The 20,489-nt window shown below is 32.6% G+C and overlaps 1 protein-coding gene across 1 annotated transcript; it reads left to right on the top strand.

Moving 5' to 3' along the window:
* The first annotated feature begins 4,327 nt into the window (after positions 1-4,327).
* Positions 4,328-20,362, top strand: LOC121411375 (protein ERGIC-53-like). The gene is made up of 13 exons (XM_041604060.1): positions 4,328-4,524; positions 8,304-8,360; positions 10,581-10,678; positions 11,429-11,698; positions 12,123-12,246; positions 12,813-12,868; positions 13,268-13,362; positions 13,752-13,809; positions 14,294-14,364; positions 15,143-15,349; positions 15,832-15,997; positions 17,322-17,437; positions 18,041-20,362. Exons 1-13 carry the CDS (start codon positions 4,359-4,361, stop codon positions 18,075-18,077), a joined length of 1,521 nt encoding a protein of 506 aa, XP_041459994.1. The 5' UTR covers positions 4,328-4,358; the 3' UTR covers positions 18,078-20,362.
* Positions 20,363-20,489: the final 127 nt, after the last annotated feature.

Below are 20,489 nucleotides of genomic sequence, written 5' to 3'. Positions count from 1 at the left end.
AAAATTTTCTTAAACAATTATGCAGACTTTCTGTGCACTCTGAAATAATTTTAACAGTTGTTTTAGTAATGAATCATTTACTCTTTTTTTTCATTTTACATTACCAATTCATCTATCAATGGGTATTGATGAATGTTCCATCCTTTGTGTATTTGAGAAAAAAAATCAATCCACTTGTCTTCCATTTTCTTACTTTTAAGATTTACAAAGTGTATGTTCATTATGTGAGTTATGGGGAAACACTTTTATTTAAACATAATTATTTGTTATTGACTAAAAGCTGGAAGGGCCATCAATTAGATTCTATAATACTCACATATATATATTGCACTTGCAAGAAATATTTATGATTTCTGGCAAGTTTGATCTGAATATTGCACTAGAAATTTTAAAGACAGGTTATAAGATGATTGCTCTCTTTATCAACTAAATATATCATACCGATTATGATTTCATGATGCTTCTCATTGTAGAATTTCAGCAAATTTATATTTTGATAAGATGAGCATTTTTTTTATGTTATGACTCATGATACAGAATCCATGACAATTAGACCTCTTTTCCATAACTGCTGTGCTTGTTTAACTTGTTTCATTAATGCGTATGAGAGTAATGATCTAATTATCGTATGAATCTTTGTAAGATCTTTAGAAGTTAAGTGTGCAATATATATGATATCCTGATTTGGCAGTATACTTGACATAGCCCAGGCATAAATTTCGGCTGCATACAGCATTTATCTATTTTTTTTTCTTTGCTTGTTTAAAAGTTTAAAAGGAAATGGCACATTTTCTTTGCCCTCTCTTTCACTCCACCTCTCCATATAACTTCTCAACGTGGGAATGTATTGTTATAATATGCAGTGAATTGATTATAGTGAATGGATCAAACTTGATTTGATTTGATGTGCAAGCTTTGGATGGTAACTGGAACGGAAGGTTTTCTAATGAAAGTGGAAAAATGAAAGGAACATAACAAAGTTGAGCCAATTCTGACAGGAAAAAAAAAATGATGATTTTGTTGAGGCTGTGATCAATGATTACAAATTAGCAACTCTATAATGTATCATGCAACAGTTTCAATGTGACAATGCCTGTAATTTACCACTTGCATGAAATCTTGTTTTTGTTATTTGAGATGGTTCATTGTTTCTCTGTGCAGATACAGTGGAAGAGGTGTATACTATAGAAACTTATTTTAAATGATTGTATTTTGGGAACATATTATAATTGTACTGTTCTTGAAGGTGTGTGAAATAAAAAAATAAATGAGGGATTTTAGAACCAGGCAAATTGGAAGTGGATTATCATAAAGTGGCCAATATTTGTTTTTACTTTAGTATTTTCTCTCAAGATATATCCAATTCACTATTCTGGCCATATTATTGTCGAAATTCAAACAAATTTACCTTTTATGGTAGGATTCCCCTTCAGCACCCTGAGAAATTGGAAACATCATGGCCCAATATCACAAAGATGGTTTTGAATCTGTGGTCTGAACACATGTTTATTATGCAGATTTCAACCATTAATTACTTAAAATTTCAACACGTGTATTGAGAAAAGTTCCTGTAGTGAATGCACACTTTTGTTACAGGGCACTGGATGTAAACTCACAGTTTTGAATAAGTGAGACAACTATGTATGTTAATTGATTTTTTTGTAAACAGTGGACTCAAAGTATACCAACAAGTCAAGGGTGAATTTAGCACTATGTTGCAAACGCTTGCAGTCATTATTCGACCTTTCCTTAACATATATGCTATATGAAGCACAATTTGTATAAACCATTGGGTGATTTCAAGTACGGTGTTGAAATCTGGTGTTGGTGTTGTGACAACACCAGCCACAACAACGTACTTGAAATCAGGCTGGTGTTGGGATTGACCTCGAAAAATATGACGTATTTCCGGCAGTTCGTGTTGAAGAATGGTGTTGAATGTCGTCTGCTAAACCCAGCATTGCGGCTGGTGTTGACGATCTACGTGCAATTTCCCCATTCACCAACACCAACCCCCAGGGATTGGGAAAATCATGATTTCAAGTTCGGTGTTGGTGTTGGTGTTGGCAATCTAAAGCTCGTGAACAGGCGGCGAACACGATGAAACATCCCCGTAAAATGAGCTTTTACAGTTAAGATGAGTTCAAATTAATTGAGCTTTATATATTTTGATGAAGAATAATGTTCACTCTTTCGAATTCTTGAATTAATTAAAGCATTGGTATTCTGTACGATGAGAATTTGATGCATTTCTCTCCGATTTCATTTTCGTCGTCGAGACTTCTCACGTGAAGTTGAGATGATTTAGCAGCGCAGAGGCGTGACGTCATGTGCTATCGATAAACGCAACCGGTATCGTTCCTCTGAACCCAGCTCGGTGTTGGAGCTCGGTTCAGCAGACTTTTTACGCTCTCAACACCAACACCGAACACCGTACTTGAAATCACCCATTGTCTTAGACCACATTCAATACTATGTGAAATCGGGACCCACACATTTTGAACAAGTAAGATCTCAACGCGAGCAGTGCAAATGTCTTATATCATGCCAAACCTAAAATGTATGCATTAAATGCTGATAAGAAAATAGAGTGTATGACCACAGTGAGTTACATATTGGCTTATGAAATGAAAGATGTATATATATTTGAGGGTATTGAAAATGTCAGATATTCAATTTTGTTGAATTGAAATAAATTTTGTGAATAAATGAGATTTTTATACATCCACTTAATTCAACCAAGGCGTTCGATGTTGCTGATGTGTTAGTGTCCATATTTCTGTAACTAGTTTATTGATTATGAAGGTTTGGGCTGTTAAAGCATTCATGGACATTTGAAGATACAAATTTCTTTTTTTTATCGTTAAAATATAAAATGATTCTTGTAATTTAGAAGATGACTAGAAACAATGAAATGATTCTTGTAATTTAGAAGATGACTAGATATAATGAAATAAAAAAAGCTCAGCAAACCAGGTTGGAGAAGATAGGTAGTGATGAAGGTAGAGAGATATACAAAGAAAGAGAGTGGTAGAGACAAAGTAGATCAAAGAGACCGGAAGTAAGGAGAGTGGGAAAAAGAAATTGGGATAAGAGAAAGAATGAGACCAGAACTGAAAGACCAGAGAAAACGGTGGTTGCCCAAAAACCTTAACCAGTTTCTGATTACCAAATATGACTTCATATTCAAATTTGAATGTATTAATAGTGATAAAATACTTGTGAATTTGTTAATGCAAAATCATTTAAACAATGTTGTAAACACGTAATTTTTCTATCACAACATGCCAGGATTAATAAATGAGAAACCCATATGCAGTTTCATCATTTCTGGGATGCACTGTAAATAAAAATTTTAGCAAAATTGTCAACTCGTTTCAATTTTGGGTTTGAAATGCCAAACAATGCGCAGTTTAATTTAGCCCCTGTTACATTTAAAATTCAGAAACGTTATATAGAGTATTTTGGAAAAAAAAAACTTGAGGACTTGTGCTTATCAACCTTGTCCTTACCCTACATCAAAATCACCTATGTGGTCAATTAAGATCAATATAGGTGACAATAATTTTACATTACTGATTTAATTTCTGAGTGTTTTTTAAGCCTTCACCTTTTTACCTTTCTCTTGTTAAAACTCCTTTTAAAACAACTTTCTAATTAGGTTAGCTAGGTTCCCCTTTACAATGTCATTTTAATTATTCTGCTGTATTCCACAAACAACTGGTCTGTGCAATTTTTACAAAGAATTTTAGAATTATAGTAACTTTGTGCTTATTGTAACTACTATGGAAATTTTGATTGGCTTCTTAGTGGAAGTTACCATAAGAACTGGGAGACTGAATTTTCTCATCCCGGTTTCTCATCCCTCTGCCTTTCTTTACTCTTCTCCCTAACTCTATAACTGGGCTCTTTTATAGCTCATGAATGTATCCCTCTCTCGTGATGTATCCTACTTTTGTTCATTTCAGTATCCCTGTTTTTACCCCCCCCCCCCCGTCTCTTTTGTGAGGTCTTGTCGACCAAAATTTACAAAAAGGGGGTGGGGCATACACGTGTCAGCATTGAAAATTAAATATTCATAGACCTTTACTCTGACAGTCTTCAACAGCCAATCAAATAAAGCCAAGTTGTCAATACGCACATTATATGCTTTCAGATAAAGCTCTCCTTTGTGAAATATTTCCAGTATTACACATGTATTAGATATGAATGAAATAAAATATAGCCAAAAGTTGATGAAAACACAAAACGAATTTCTATGTTGTTCTCTACACAATGTAAATTTTACGTTTAATTTCCATGTATGCAAATGAGGTCTATATTTGCATAAGGTTTCATTCATATGGTATCTGTACAATATGGCGGGGTACACCAATATTTCGATAACCTTGTTATTGCTTTTTCTGGCAGTTCTCTACAGTTCTGCACAACCTCCTTTCAAAAAATTTGAGTACAAATACAGTTTCAAAGGTCCACATCTAATCCAGAAGGATGAAACGGTTCCATTTTGGCAGTACGGAGGAAGTAAGTAGACATCGTTTGTGCTAGATTCGTTCAATTTCTTTCATGAGGTGCGGGAATGGATAAGTCACCCGGCCGGGTTTCTCCCGCGGCTTGGACGATGAGCGTTCGTTAATGAAATCGGCAGCTGGAAATTGGCAGCTGTGTCTGTGATACTGCTACAGCTACCGCTGGCTCTCACTCTCAGGAAATAAATTGTGTATCTAAACAGTAAATGACCCGATGTATATGTGGCATGTCATTTTGTACCTGTTTATAATCATTCTGTCGCTATGACGTTTGTTTTTCAAATAGATCTAGAGTAGACCTAGCTAGAGTAGAGTTAGACCAAAAGCTTCGGTCTCTGTTTTGTTGGTTGTTCAGCTGAACTCCGTTGGCTTCACTCACCAAATACAGAGACCGAAGTTCTAGCGCGATCTGTACAGGGGACTCAATGGCCATATGTTTATGTACTTAAGATCGGATAACGGGGAAGTGAATTTGCGCGACAGCCGAGGTAAGTCACTGTTTTTGTTCCTTTTAACTTCATTTTTCTCCTTTTTGGGGCAATTAATGCCAAGAGGGAATATAAATTTGCATTTTGGTCGCGTTAATTTTCAAAATTTTTATTCATTAAAGACAAAAATTGAAGAGCCCCGATGGGGGGATTTTGCATTGCAAGTCCCCTAATGGTGGCTGCACGATAGCGAGCCGTCTGTGTACGAGGAGAAATAAAAAAATAAAATGTTAAAAAACTCCTCGAAACAGACGGCTGCCAGCTGTCTAGAGTAGAGTAGAACAAGTACCGTTACCGGTACCATACTAGAAGTAGAAGTAGAATTTAGAAAGAAACAAAACCTAGATTCTAGAATCTGGACACTGTACAAAAATTTCTGTCTTTTTGTCACATTTTCACTGGCAAAACAAAAAAATAAAGACTAAGGAAAGATAAAAGGAAAAGAAAGAAAGAAAGAAAGAAAAGGAACAAAAAGGGAAAACATACAGGCTGGAAAAATGAAGAATGAATGAAAAAAAGCAAAATATAAAACAAAAAAGAAAATGATCTAAAGAATAAAGAAAAATATTTTTTAAATAGAAGAAAGAAAGTATAGAAAGAGTAACTAAATAATGAACAAAAAAAGAATGAGCGAAAAAAAAAAAACAGAAGAACAAAAGTAAATAAAACAAAAAAAGTGTCTGAAAGCAGAAATAAAAGATATGAAAGAAAGAACAAACGAATGAGCAAAAAAAAAGAAATAAAAAAATAAGAAAGATGATAAACAAAAGAAAAAAAGGGAAAAAGGAAATTAAGAATTAAGGGAAAGAAGAAAGAAAGAAAAAAAGGAAAAAATAAAATGAATGAATGAAAAAATATAAAGACGAATTAAAGAATGAATGAAAAATAATGAAATAAAAAGATTCCAAAAAATAAAGTGAAGGAAGAAAGAAAAGGGGAAAAAAGAAAGAAAGAGAAAAGGGGGGGAAAAGACTTACTAAAGAAAAAAGAGGTGGGGGAACGAAAAGGGAAGATAAAAAAGGAAAAAGATGAAGAATTAAACAAAGCAAAATAAATAGAAGAAATTAAAAGATTTTTTAAAAAATATATGATTTAAATGAAGAATGAAAAAAGGGAAGAAAGACAGAAAGATAGGAGGGAAGAAAAATATAAAGCGAATTTTAAAAAAAAGGGATAGAAAGAAGAGACGGGCAAAATAAAAGATAAATGAAAGAAAGGGTGGAAAGAATACTTGTTTTTACCAGTGGCCATTGATTTTGAGCAAGAAAGAAGGCAGACATTGTGAGATGTGATAACCCTCTAGCTATCTTAAAGGACAAGTCCACCCCAACAAAAACTTGATTTGAATAAAAAGAGAAACATTCAACAAGCAAAACACTGAAAATTTCATCAAAATCGGATGTAAAATAAGAAAGTTATGACATTTTAAAGTTTCGCTTCATTTCACAAAAAAGTTGTATGAACAAGCCAGTTACATCAAAATGAGAGTCGATGATGTCACTCACTCACTATTTCTTTTGTTTTTTACTGTTTGAAATATGAAATATTTTGATTTTCTCGTCATTGTCATGTGAAATGAAGTTTCATTCCTCCCTGAGCACGTGGAATTCCATTATTTTAACATTTCGTGCTTCAGGCAAAGAGGTCCTAATCATCAAATTCGTAAAAATTGAAATATTGTATAATTCAAACAATAAAAAACAAAAGAAATAGTGAGTGAGTGACATCATCGACTCTCTCATTTGGATGTAACTGGCTTGTTCATATAACTATTTTTTGAAAAATAAGCAAAACTTTGAAATGTCATAACTTTCTTATTTTACATCCGATTTTGATGAAATTTTCAGCATTGTGCTTGTCTGATTTTTCTGTATTGATTTAAACCAACATTTTTCTGAGGTGGACTTGACCTTTAAATATCATAAATAACGTAAAAAAATTAGAAAGATAAAAGATAACGTTTTCAGAATAACACTTATCTGTAGTTCTTATTTTTTTGGCGCCCTTTCGTTTTATATGCACGAGTTATAATTTACGCACTCAGCATAGGATGTAGGGTGCTATATAAGCACTTGCCCGACTACCCGGGGCAAGTAAAAGTTTGCGTTGGGCAAGTGTTTTGAAGTAAAGACCAAAACTACTTGCCTGAATTGGGCAAGCAAAATTCTCAGAGTAGAATGACCAAAATTAGGGTCGATATGGTTTATCAACCCTAAATTTGGTCATGGCAGGCAAGATAAAATAACTTTGGAAAAAGAAATGCAATAACAGGATACATCAGTTCATTTCAAAAGAGAAAAGAGGTCAATGGCTTATAAAGCCGCAATACTCTCTTTGGAGAGATAAAACTTTTTTTTCAAGGATTTTTTCGGGCAAGTACATTCCAAATATTTAAAAATTTACTTGCCCGACAGGGCAAGTGCTTCTAAAAAGTTATGTAGCACACTGAGGATGGAAAGCAAGAAAAGAAAAAGATAAGAACAAAATAATAAGAAAAAGAAAAGAATGTTTTCAGAATACCAATATGAGAACGTGACGTATATAAGAACGTTTTCAGAATACCGCCCCTGCATCACTTTTCTTTCTCCTCGATATCCTAGATAGGATTTGTGCCAATCTAAGGATTACTAGGCATATTAGCTAATGTAGGAGACTTAACAGCCTTCACATAGAATATGCTCAAGCTCCTTTAGTAATATTGATGACTAGTAGCTTGCTAGTTTCCATTTTGTTTGATGTGCTTGTTCAGTTATTATAATAATTCATAAATAAATTGTCCAAGATACCTGTTAAAAAGTAAAAATAATAGTCTTTCTCTCCCAATATCCTCAATCACAATGTAAATTGATCAGTCATTGTGGCAACAATGCATGGAAAACTTTACATTGATAAATTGCAAAAAGTTTGTGTACTGTGTATCGTGTAAACTGCATATGAGGCTGTAGCTCAAGTTTTAGTAGAATATGCAACATGTCTTTCATGCATAATACTCTTAATCATTGAGATTTTACTCGAAATTGATAATTTGTTGTTTTTCAAGGTTCAGTATTTGACATTCAATTATACTTAATCCCTACTGGATTTAAGAAATAAATCTCTACAAAAACTACAGCCACAACAAGCAACACAGTCATATAACAGATGTTACACAATTTTTATTCACCATTTCACCATTTAGCTAGATGCATTTGAAATCCTTTAGCCTTTTCATTCTTGATGAATTCATATCATGTAGTGTAGCTTTTGCAAATAAATAAATTGCATTTGTTTCCATTTTTTTGAACAGGTGCTTTGGCCAGTGATGACAAAGTTCGAGTGACTCCTTCCCTCAGAAGCAGAAGAGGTAAATATTGAGATTAATATAAACATTTTAAAGGAACAAAAGGTACACTTAAGAATATTACCTAAAATTTTTAGATTACATATTTCATGCAACATTTATGTGTTAACTTTAAATGATTAATCTTTCATTTTAAGTGAATTTGACATTCAAACTTTTAAACTTTATATTATTTACATAAGATATAAAACAATTACAACAGATTTAATATGATAAAGCATCAGTTACTGTATCAAACTGACCAGAATAATTTATGAGATTTTAACCACCTCCCACATTCACACTGACCAGTTTTTCTTGGTATTAGAGCAAGAACAATTATTCTGAGGGTTAGGAACATCAATCAAGAAAAATAAAGAGAGGTGTGATGTGTTAACTATTTCCAATTACACCATTTGTGAATGAATATATCCGGTATTAAAATGACTCTAAAAATTAGTTCCAGCTGAAGAAAATGGCCGCAGGTCATTACCTTATTATATTGCCACTTTTTTACAGAAATTTAATTCATCACTATAAATATGATAGTTTGGATTATTTTCTCTTCTTTCGGGGGGGGGGGTAGGGGTATTATTTTTTTTTTATTGCTCTTAAAGGGGGCTGAATGTTCATACATTAGAGTATATACTCTCTAAGTACAACATTGAAGTCCTGTCCCAACCTTTGTTTGACCTGGAAGAAATAGCATTCTATCAAGTAACTATTTTGTTTGTTTCAGGATTAAGTAATTAGATATCATTGTTTGATCCATATGTTGTGTTCTCAACCATACCTGTGAATGTGGGCTGCCTAAAGATTAAGACAGACTAAACCTTTGTATATGTTTTTTCGCTGGTACCTTTAATTAATATGCTAGGAAGCTGAGAGACTTGTATGATGTAATGTTTCCTTTCTTTTGTTCTGTGTGAATATAAAGTGGGAAGTCATATGATATTGGTGTATAAGGGTGTTCCTCCTTGGGCTACAGTGATTTGAGAAAAGTTAGATGTGATGGTAAATCTACTTTTCATCATACTTACATAATATATATTTTTTAAGGAATGCCAATCACATCACATTAAGAGACCTGTGATGGATGCTGAACTGTCAAACACCTACTTCGCCCCCCCCCCCCCCCCCACACACACACACATAAAAAAGATTAAATGATAATAAAAAAATGCAGAAACATAATTTGAAAATGATATTTTAATTGTAAATTATTGATGATTTATCTAAAATGAATTATAACCACTTTCAAATTAAATAAAGTGAATATTTCATAAAAGCTTTATGATATGTATGACATTGCTAATTTTAAGTTGAACTGCTCTGAACAGAATAAAATCAAGTACAGAAGAAATCATATAAACCGACCTTTAAAAACCCCTAAATCCCCTTTTATCCCCTTTAGTCTTCTCTATAATGGTTGAAGGTTAATACTGCTGTTGAGACAAAGGAATAGGAGATACATGTAGATGTTAATTAGAGGGTGAATATCAGAGAGCATTTTGGTCTGCTGAGACGAGGGTTAAAATATTGATCTCTAACGCCCACAAGTAACCTTCAATAATTCAGAAGTGATCTCAATTTTTCAAAAGTCTGTGTAAATCATATATCATTCATGGAAGTGTTAGCAACATTTCCCTGAGCACTGCATGTGTATCATTGCTGACAGTATGAATACTAATTTTGTCATTGTTCTGCAATTGTGATTTCTTAAATGTTTAATACTTATAAGAACTCGGGCTTAACAAATTTATCTTTCTATAGATTGTATTCTGAGCATGTGAACAATTAGTTTAAAAGCTGCAGTTTAATGTTGATATGTTTTTGAATGATATTTATTCACCTTTAAGATTGAACACTTAATTGTCGGATAAAAAAAAATGAAAGGTAATAAATAATTTGCAATAAAACATAGATAAAAGATGGAACCTGAAGATGCTAAGTATGGGTAGATTTTACAGTCAACATGTATTTATATTCAGGTATGGCACCACAGCAAATGACCAACAAATTCTGAAAATAAATCTATAGGATAAAAAAGGGGAAAAGAAAAGGAAAGAAAACATTTAGTTTTTAAAAAGTGTAGAGGTTTCTCCCATGTTTCTATTTGGGTGAAAAATCATCTTGTGAATTGTGATAAGATACATTTAACCCATGGACTTCATTTTCAGCTAAGAGACAAAGTGAGCAATTTTATTGTCATGAGATTTATTTTGCCCATCATTTTATCTAAAGGTTACATCTGGTCTAAGATGGAAACTGATTTTGATTGGTGGGAGATAGAGGTCATCTTCAAGGTCACAGGACGTGGTAGAGTAGGAGCCGATGGACTGGTAAGTCAATACATTCTAATTATATTCATTAATTACAGTAACTTTGTCACTTGATTGATATTTTTAATGATTTTCAATGTTTCTTTGTGATTATGATATCATACTTATAGTGCTAGTGCTTCATAATATACAACCCCCTCCCATATCTCCCTCCATTCCTCTCGATATTCTCTCCCAAATTTTACATATTTATTATTACATTTATTATTACATATTTATTATTACATTTATTATTACATATTTATTATTACAAACTTATTATTCAATTGTCACTTGTCATTTTTATATTAGCTTCTGGTGCTGTAACTATCACAAATGTAATACCTTGGGCCCGTTGCATAAAACTTTTTACCGAGAAAACTCAGGTTGTTTTTACCGGAGTTTTTGCCCTGTGTTAAAGTCAATGGCAGAAATCAGACTAACCTTAGTTTCCAGTTTTTACCAGAGTTTTCTCAGGTAAAAAGTTTTATGCAACGGCCCCTTAAGAGACTAATATTATTGAATATACTCTATGTCAGGTTCAAAGAAATTTTGTTTTCAAGTTGTCAGTTTTGTTTGTTTTTGTTTCGAGTGTGTGCAGTTGTTGTAGTAAAAAAAAAATTCTCTTGGATGCCTATAGTGAAAGCATAGACCTTTCTGGCAGGAAAGACATTCAAATGAACAAACAGAGAACTAAAAGTTTACTAGCAGCCATTTACACCTGCAGGCAAAGTCAGAATAAGTTAACTTTTCTATGCTCGTTTTGTACAGGCTATCTGGTACACCCAAAACAGGGGAGACGAAGGAGCCGTGTATGGAAGCTCCGACAAATGGAATGGAATGGGACTCTTCTTTGATTCCTTTGACAATGATAATCAGAGAAACAATCCTTACATTCTAGTCGTGACCAACGATGGTACCAAGATGTATGATCATCACAACGATGGATTGCTGCAGCAGATTGGAGGATGCATGAGAGACTTCAGGAATAAACCATTCCCAGTCAGAGCCAAAGTAGAATATTATAAGAATGTTTTGACGGTGAGTAGTTGTTCATTTTTTTTTCTTTTTAAATAGAAATTTGTGGATCAATTATCATGTAAATCCCTTTTGATGATGTTAGCCAAATAACCTATGAAAGATTAGCAATACCAATGCTAAATCAATCATTTCTCAGAGTTCATCTGAACTGCAAACTATCCACCTGGATTATCTAACAAATTAGTTAATTTTCTGTATTAGGATAAGATTTAACTATGATTTTCCTTTTTTTATATAGAACATTTTTCTTTATTTAATACATTTTCATTTCAATCTTATGGCAGAAATAATTTTCTTAACGTTTTTGTTTAATATTTTGTCGATAAGTATGCTTTGTTAAATCTAAAAAAATATTTTCTTGTATAAGTAATTTGGATTGAGAGTGCTTTACCTGTATGATTTGTGGTATTTACTTTTAAACCAGGTATATTTCCATCAAGGGTTAAGTTCTAATGATCATGACTATGAGCTTTGTCTGAGGGCGGAGAATGTACATCTTCCTCAGAGGGGATACTTTGGTGTGTCGGCAGCAACAGGTGGTTTAGCAGGTAATTACAAGGTCAAATGTGATGTAAGCTTAATGAGACTGAAAATTTTTATGTGATGATAATGAACAGTATTAAACATACATTATACACCTTTCTATATGTATTATACAAATAATAAATGTTCATGAGTGCAATGGAAATATACTTAATGAGGTGAAAGATGAAGGGATCGATCCATTCAACAATGCGTAGCCGACTTGAGCAGATCATTTCATCTTTCACGGAATGAAGTATTCTGTCCCTTGCACAAATTGAAAAAATAAAAACTTTAATTATTTGTTTTATATGATGCCTAAAGATATATCCTTTTCATATGGCATTTATGAATTTGGATGCACAAGTGCATGCAGTTGAGCAAACATTGAATTGGCGCATTCTTACATTAACAGTTATACACACCCTGCAAACAAAGTTGTTTTAACATGTAGTGCCAATGGTTTCAGCAAGCATGCAATAGACAAAATCTTATGGATCCAAAATTGCTAGAATGAAGACATCTAATTCATGCGAATTGATTTAAAAAAAACAACACATGCTTTATTCAGACTTTATTATTTTTCTTCTAGATGATCATGATGTAATGAAGTTCTTAACTCACAGCCTTGCTACACCAGAATCTAAAGTAAGTAGTGAAAATGAACACTTAGGGGAGCATTACACAAACAATCTTAGCCAATCAGATGCAATAGTTTCATATCACTGGCAGATCACTTCATTCAACACTCCCCAGAAGTTACTGTAAAGGCTTATATTTTCTTGCCAATTTGGACAAATTTGAAAGTTAAACAAGTACCACATTCTCCTGTGTTTTGCCAATTGCAAAATTTCAAAGCAAAACAAAATAATATATTTTTAGATTATTCTAGTATATTTATGTGACATTGCTTGGTTGTTGCTGAAAAGTCATTGCAGTTGCTGTGACTATTCATTGTCACAATAAAGAGGTTTTTTTTGTTGAAAGATGAGTATGAGTATTAAACACTCTTACTATTAATAATTGAAACTTCATCTCCATTTTCAGATTGATAAAGATGGCTTCATTACAGATGAAGAGGCTAAAAAGTTTAAAGATGAATTTGATGAATTCCAAGGGAAATTACAGCAACAGAAAGAAGAGTAAGTACTCGGAATCCTCTTTTCCATCAGTGCTCTACAGTATAAAGGGACTGACAGAAACTCAGCCTCCCCAAAATAGAAGATGTAGACAATTTTGAATAGTGTATGTGAGCATTTCAGATGGAGCAAAAACCTGTTCATGCTGAAACTGACCAATGAATTTGTGGTTTCTGGGGGGAATGTTTTTTTTTTTTTTTTTTTTTTGTAATCTACTATTTTACTTGTGGAATGTTGTTATTATCTACTCTGAGCTGTCATTAAATGCACTTTGTTCATAAAATAATAATCCACCATTCATTGAACTCATGTGATCATCCCCACCAAATGAAAGTCTTCTTTATCATTTATTGTTTGTGTATGATTTTCCTATTCCATCTATTTTAATGTAGCTTTCGTCAGCAACACCCAGATAAGATCAAAGATGATTATGATGATAGCGATTCATTTGTAAGTATAATTATTGAATGTAGAATGATGTGAAATTGATTAGTTGATATACATTTAAATCGAGTACATGTACAATGTATTATCATGAAAAGAATGTCGGGTGCTAGTTTGTGCACTGATTTCAAGATAAATTTTCATTACATTCCACATAAATTATATTATATTTTTACATCAAACCTATAGTTAGCAATGAAGATATCCAGTTGGACTATAGTAGTAGTTATTTGAAATGGTCAGTTTGTAGCAACAAGATATTGAATTAATGCCATTTCTAAAGATTTTTTTTTTTAAATTGAGTCCAGACTAGCTTTATTGCTTGTTGCTATATCTGACAAGGTCAGTTACAACTTTTATTGTTCTTTATTGTCCAATACACATCTCAATACATATCACACTCTTCAATTCTTCTTTGTATATGGACAAAAATCATTTTGAGACTTTCATTATATTTTTTTTTAATCTGAATGTTTTCTTTCTTTTTCAGTTTGAAGATGATTTTACCAGAGAATTGAAGCTCATTTTGTCCACACAGAATGCTGTTATGCAACAAATAAAGTGAGTGAACTGCTGAAATATATTTTCTTATCTTTTTCATCATATTTTAAAGGTTTTTTTAAAAGAGTTATTTTACCTTTTTTTATTAGTAGTGGCAGAAAAGTATATGCAGCTGACACTGGTACACTGTAAAATGGACATTATAAGAACTTTTATTGTTTGAATGAAAATTACCATGTCTGAATAAAACCTCCTGAACCATTTCTCAAAGCAAAGTAATAGAGTAACTGTTCTTCCTCCAGTTCTCCCTGTTGTTGATTCCCTTTGTGGGAGCTTTTATACATGTATGTATCATATGAGGCTGAATTTATACTTACGTAGATGGCATTTTCCCAGAACAAATGATGAAGCCATAAAACGTTTATCTATTAGGATGGATATAACAAACTCACATTTCCTTTCATAACAAAAGTCAACACACCTTATTGGCATTTCATAAAGCTGAATTTACATTAACATGTATGTAGATTGCATTTTGGCAGAGGAAATGATGTATTAAACCATGAAAGGTTTATCCATTATGAGTGAGGATGTGACGAATGACTTTATGCACAATCGGTGACCCTTTCTTATGCTTCATGATAAATCCCTATGTAGCTGACTTAGCAAACATGTTCCAGTTATGTGTAATGTATGAAACCTAAACAGCTTAGTCAAACACCCAACCTGGCAATAACTACAAGTATTAAGGAAAAGTCATTCTTTATAAATATTGTAGGCACATAGATAATGTGTAATTGATTCATAATACGTGTTTTCTTTCCGATGTTTCCTCCAGACAACTAGGAAATAAATTAGATGAGATAGTCGGTCGTCAGGAGAGGACACTCTCCTTGGTGTCTGCAGTTCAAGCTTCCTCAGGAGGAGGGGGCGGGGCACCTCCTGTTCAACACACTGGTGGGGCGGGGTCTGTAATACAGAGACATGAAATAGATTCACTTCTAAACACTCAAAGAGAATTACATCAATCAGTCAGAGATATAAGGTAAGAGTCCTTTACAAAATAAACTATATCTTTTTTAGCACAAAAATAAGTCTTGCTTTTTGTTTTCAATTTCAACCTGTGTGTCTTCTATTATTTACAATTGTTTTTACCGATCAGAATCAATTATTGAAATGTGATTGTTAAACAATGAAAACTCCAGAAGCTACAGATAATTTGAAGTGCCAATTCTCTCTGAACTTTGTAGTTTTGTCTCGCCTGCATAGCAGAAGCGAGTACATGAGTGTATAAAATAATTTGGAATTTTTTTTAAAGAAGAGCAGATTGTATTTTGTCAAAGTACTATTGAAATATGGATGTGATCGCACAGGTATTTTGTTTGGAACGTTACTGTAAATACTGCTCTTGGTTGTATTAATATTTCTTCTTGGGTAAGGAGCACTTTATATAATGGCTAAAGGATAAGATGAAACATGTTATGTTCAGTACTGATTTACATTTCCTTGTGATTGCTTTCGTGCCAGAAATGTAGTAGGTGATGTTCAGAATAAAGCAGGTCTGATATATAATCGTCAGCCAACCAATCAGGGAGCACAGATGAATCAGGGGAATCCCCTTGCAAATCACGAGATGCTAGATAAAATCAACTCTATACAAGACAGTGTACTCAAGCTAACACGAAGGCCTGAGGTAAGTTACATAGCACTGCATACCTCGGTGTATCCCCTATTTTACAATAGTACAATATTGTAAAATATGAACAAGTGAACACAGTAGAGATGGTAGGATTATATATTCAACATCTCTGGTTCATCAAAGACTGCCAAATGTATTCAATCTAGCCACTTAAGATCATGCTCTCTTGCATTTAGAAATAAGATGTGTACTTTATTCACTACTTTGTTGATTTCTATGCTATTTTCATTGACTTGCACTGTTCTTGCATTTAGAAATATGTTTTAGTTGTTACTTTGTTGATTTCTGTGCGATTTTCACTGATTTATACCAACTTGACAGACCACTCTGTCCATTTTCATATTTATAACATTTCAAATATGTTTCTATACAATTGTATGATATGATTTGAACATGTAAATGGATTCAAATTTTAATACCCTTGACAGTATTTGACTACTCTGTAGTGATAGCCAGAATTACTTGACAGAGTGCGTAATCTGGCCACTTACAGATTTCAACTGCTGGACAGCAAGCACCTACTCACCGACAGATTCAAAATATGTGATATACACGTTGGTATTGTTCCCTATCTAGGCTGGGGTATTTGGGAGATTGCACTGAAAATTAGCATGCAGGTTGTCTTCGACGTCATCTACAAAATTGTATAGAAATTAATGTCATGCAAATTCTTGTTGATTGATTATGCTAATTTATTCAAAATTAGTATGCAAAAATCATACTTTTTCCTCTAACTCCCTGAATAAAGCTCCAAATGTTCAAATTTTTGGTGTTGACATTCTTTGTAGTGGTCTTAGCTTATGTACATGAATAAATGCAATATCAGATAAATTTCTTATGTATTATATTGTTTTTTTGCAAGTTCTTATGTATTGTTTTTTCGATGAACTTTATCAGGGATTCTTTTGAGATCATGAACAGCATAAAATAGATGCATTTAGACCAGTAAAAAGATAATCTTACATTTTCTGATATTTGGTTTAAAACACAATTTGCCTTGACCTTGTACACAAAATCATGTTTTTAAGCAATTTTGGGTCTGACATGCATTTACAAAATGTTGCGTAATTTGGGAACCGCATACCCGTGTTTCACAAATTTGGTCTCAAAAGATGTGCAAGACTTGAAAGTAAAAAGTCTGTGAGCAGCGTGGTAAATATTGCACGAATCATTGAGGCCCCCCCCCCCCCGGCCTAGATAGGATTAAGAAATTGTGATTTGTTGATATTTCTACATTTTAGAAGTGTTAAGAGACTGTAAATTTCCATCCAAGCTAAACTTGTAAATTCATTCATTTAATTTTTGTTTTACTTCACAGGCACAGCAAGCAATATGTCCACCAATACCAGATATGCCTTCATGCCTCACACCAACATTATTCTTTGTTTTTGTACTTATTCAATTTTTTGTGATTTTTCTCTACACAGTATATAGGTGAGTAAATATGTATACTACAGCTATTGTTAATATTGCATAATGATTTTGAAGTGATGTTGAAATATGGGAAAATGCTGTAAAACCTACTAATTTTACATTGATAACTAGAAAATATTACTATTGTTCCAAAAAAATTGAATGTCTAATAAAAAAATGTGTGAAAGATGATATCTAAACTTTAATGTAAACTCCTACAATATAATTTCATAAATAATTATTGAGACCCAGTAACTAGATTTTTTTTCTTCTATTGGATACAAAAGTCATTTCATATTCATAAGAATCGCAAACAGGATACAATCTTGGTATACAAATTCCTGCGTTAAGATCAAAAGGTGCCAAAATGGGCCTGTATCAAAGAAAATAATATACCATATAAATTTACATGTAATTTCTGTTTTTGAAAATTTAACAAATCTCTTCAATGGAAAGATAAAAAAAAGCCGCCATCCATTTGTATTTTTATTAGAAGTGTTAATTTTATTTGTTTCTAATAATTGAATTGTTTAATGTTTCACCCTATCACATTTAAAAGTTTTTCTAATATCAGTGATGATAATTTTAAGTTCTATCATTGTTTTTTGTCTTTTTTTTCTACAGGAGTAAACAAGAAGCAGCAGCAAAGAAATTTTATTAAAACAGGGATGACTTCAAACAGAGAATACATTATTATTAATGGGAAACTAATTTTTATCAGAATATTGGTTTTATTACTTCGTGTTTCTTCAATGTTGCTTTATGGACATTATGTTTATTGCAAAATGGAACAAAGAGTGAGTTCTTTTACTGGTCAGTATTCAAATTCTTGCCTCAAGGAAATTATCAAGGGTGATATCTTTTCACCTTTGATAATTTCCTTAAACATTCCTTCACCTTTAATTTTACTCTGAAGTATCAGAGCCTCACTCTCACTCCATATACATCTAGAAGATTTTAACTACCACATAAGAGTTTGATATATTTGTTGGAATACAGTAGACCAAGATATAATAAGTCGGGGGCCCGTTTCATAAAAAGTTACAATTTTTATAACTTGGCAATTATTGCAACTACCATGGAAAACCTTGATCATGATTGGCCACTGAGCCCTGTTACCATGGTAGTTGCAAGTCCCTTATAAAATGGGCCCCTGGGTGGTGTTTCATAAAGCTGTTTGTAAAGTTATGCACAACTGCACAACTTTACAAACAACTGGAACATGTTCGTATCCATAAGTCAGCTACATACAGATATATCATATAGCACAAGAAAGGATCACCAGTCATGCGTAAAGTCATTTGTAACTTACGAACAGCTTTATGAAACGGGCCCCAGATGACAAGTTCTGATGCTCCTTTTTAATGTTTTGTGAATAGAAAGGTGAAATTCAGACCTGTACCTTCCATCATTAAAACGATAGTTGATAGTGTTATAAAAGGCATGCATCTGGGCCCCTTTTCACAAACTTGAATTCCATGGACCTCACAGTGTGCTCATAGCTAGTTAAAAGCATCTTTTTTTAAAGCATGTGAGAAAGGGGCCCAGGATTTTACTTTGCAAGTTTGTATGTGGTTGTTAGATGATGAAAGAAAATAATTATATATAGTGAGTCAATATATGTTAGTTGCAAGAGAATTCCTTGAATTTGAAACTAGTCCTCGACCATTATTACATATACAAATTTCATTGACAAAATCATGGAAGATTGATTTATTGGAAGAAAACAGGTATGCATGGTTATGCTTTAATATCACTTCAACATTTGTTATAAGATTTCTCAGGAGTTCTGACCAAATTTGACACAAAACATGAAATATGATATCTTCACACAATATGGTCAGGCAACAAATTCTTAGGAAGTTTTTTGGTCACTTATGATTTTTGTACAGTATTTACATGTATTTTTAATCACAAAACTTTTGTTTCTTCCAAAATAAAGATTTGTTAAATTTGAATTGAAAATTCAAAACATAAGATCATAGGTATTATAAAATTGGTGCTTGTAATGTGCTTAAAAAATAGTGAATAGAAAATTATAAAATTAATGACTGCCTTCATGAAGAGATAACAATACTAAGCTATGTATTTAGGCATATATATTTAATATAGCCTTATATATAAAACAAATTTATTGTACTTCTCAATTAGATGACTTCCAGTGCAAATATTTGGAGCAACTCAAATGCAGATATTCCCCATATATCATTAAGAAGAAAAAAAATGATTTCTGACTTTATATTGCCTGTATCATTTAGGTAACACAGTTATGAGTACCACAATGATTATGTTTATGGTGTATGTTAATGTTGTAATTGCTGTCTGTATGCATATTATTGTTGATAAGTTATTACTACTAATATTATTGGTATTGTCACTATCATTTTCAGTTCTTTCTCACTGATATTGAAACTCAAGATTTATAAAGACTAGAGTTGTTTGAAATTTATTTGTCTTGTCTTTAAAAGTTTTTTTCCCCTTTTTGTCTTTTAACCATTTTCATTATGCTAACAATATTTGGGAAATCAGGATCTTCATTTTTGCCTGATGTGGTTTGAAATATTCATTTATCTGAATGCTTCAGACTTTTTTCTTCAAAGATTGAGTTCAGCTTCTTATCTCTTATTACATTTTAATAATTTATTCCTAAAAGGGACTGATATTAATAGAGCATTTTAGTCTATTTATCTATTTGTTATTTTGAAATATCTAGACGATTTGAGGTTGTACTGTGATATGAAGTAATACAAGTGATTCAGAAAACTTCTGAAAATTTGTTCAGTTCAATAGAGCTTTTGAAGGTGATTTGAGCCTTTTTAGGGAATCTACTGATTCTAGATCTGGTCCTTTATTATGTCCCTGTTCTCATTTGGGTAGAGGGAATTTCAACTCAAATTTTGGGGATTTTAGGACCATAATGTTAATATTTACCACCAAATGTTTAATGTTGCAATATATTTGACCAGTAATGAAGGCTTTCAACATATTTGTTTTGTGTAGAGGTGGCATTGAGTTGTCTTATGTTGATTTAAATGGGGAGCCAACTTAAAGTTATTTGAAAGAAGAATCAAAT

The sequence above is a fragment of the Lytechinus variegatus genome, chromosome 3 (assembly GCF_018143015.1).
Source record: "Lytechinus variegatus isolate NC3 chromosome 3, Lvar_3.0, whole genome shotgun sequence".
NCBI lineage: Eukaryota > Metazoa > Echinodermata > Echinoidea > Temnopleuroida > Toxopneustidae > Lytechinus > Lytechinus variegatus.
Note: the sequence above shows the minus strand (reverse complement) of the source record. Positions and strands in the feature narration are given on the sequence as shown.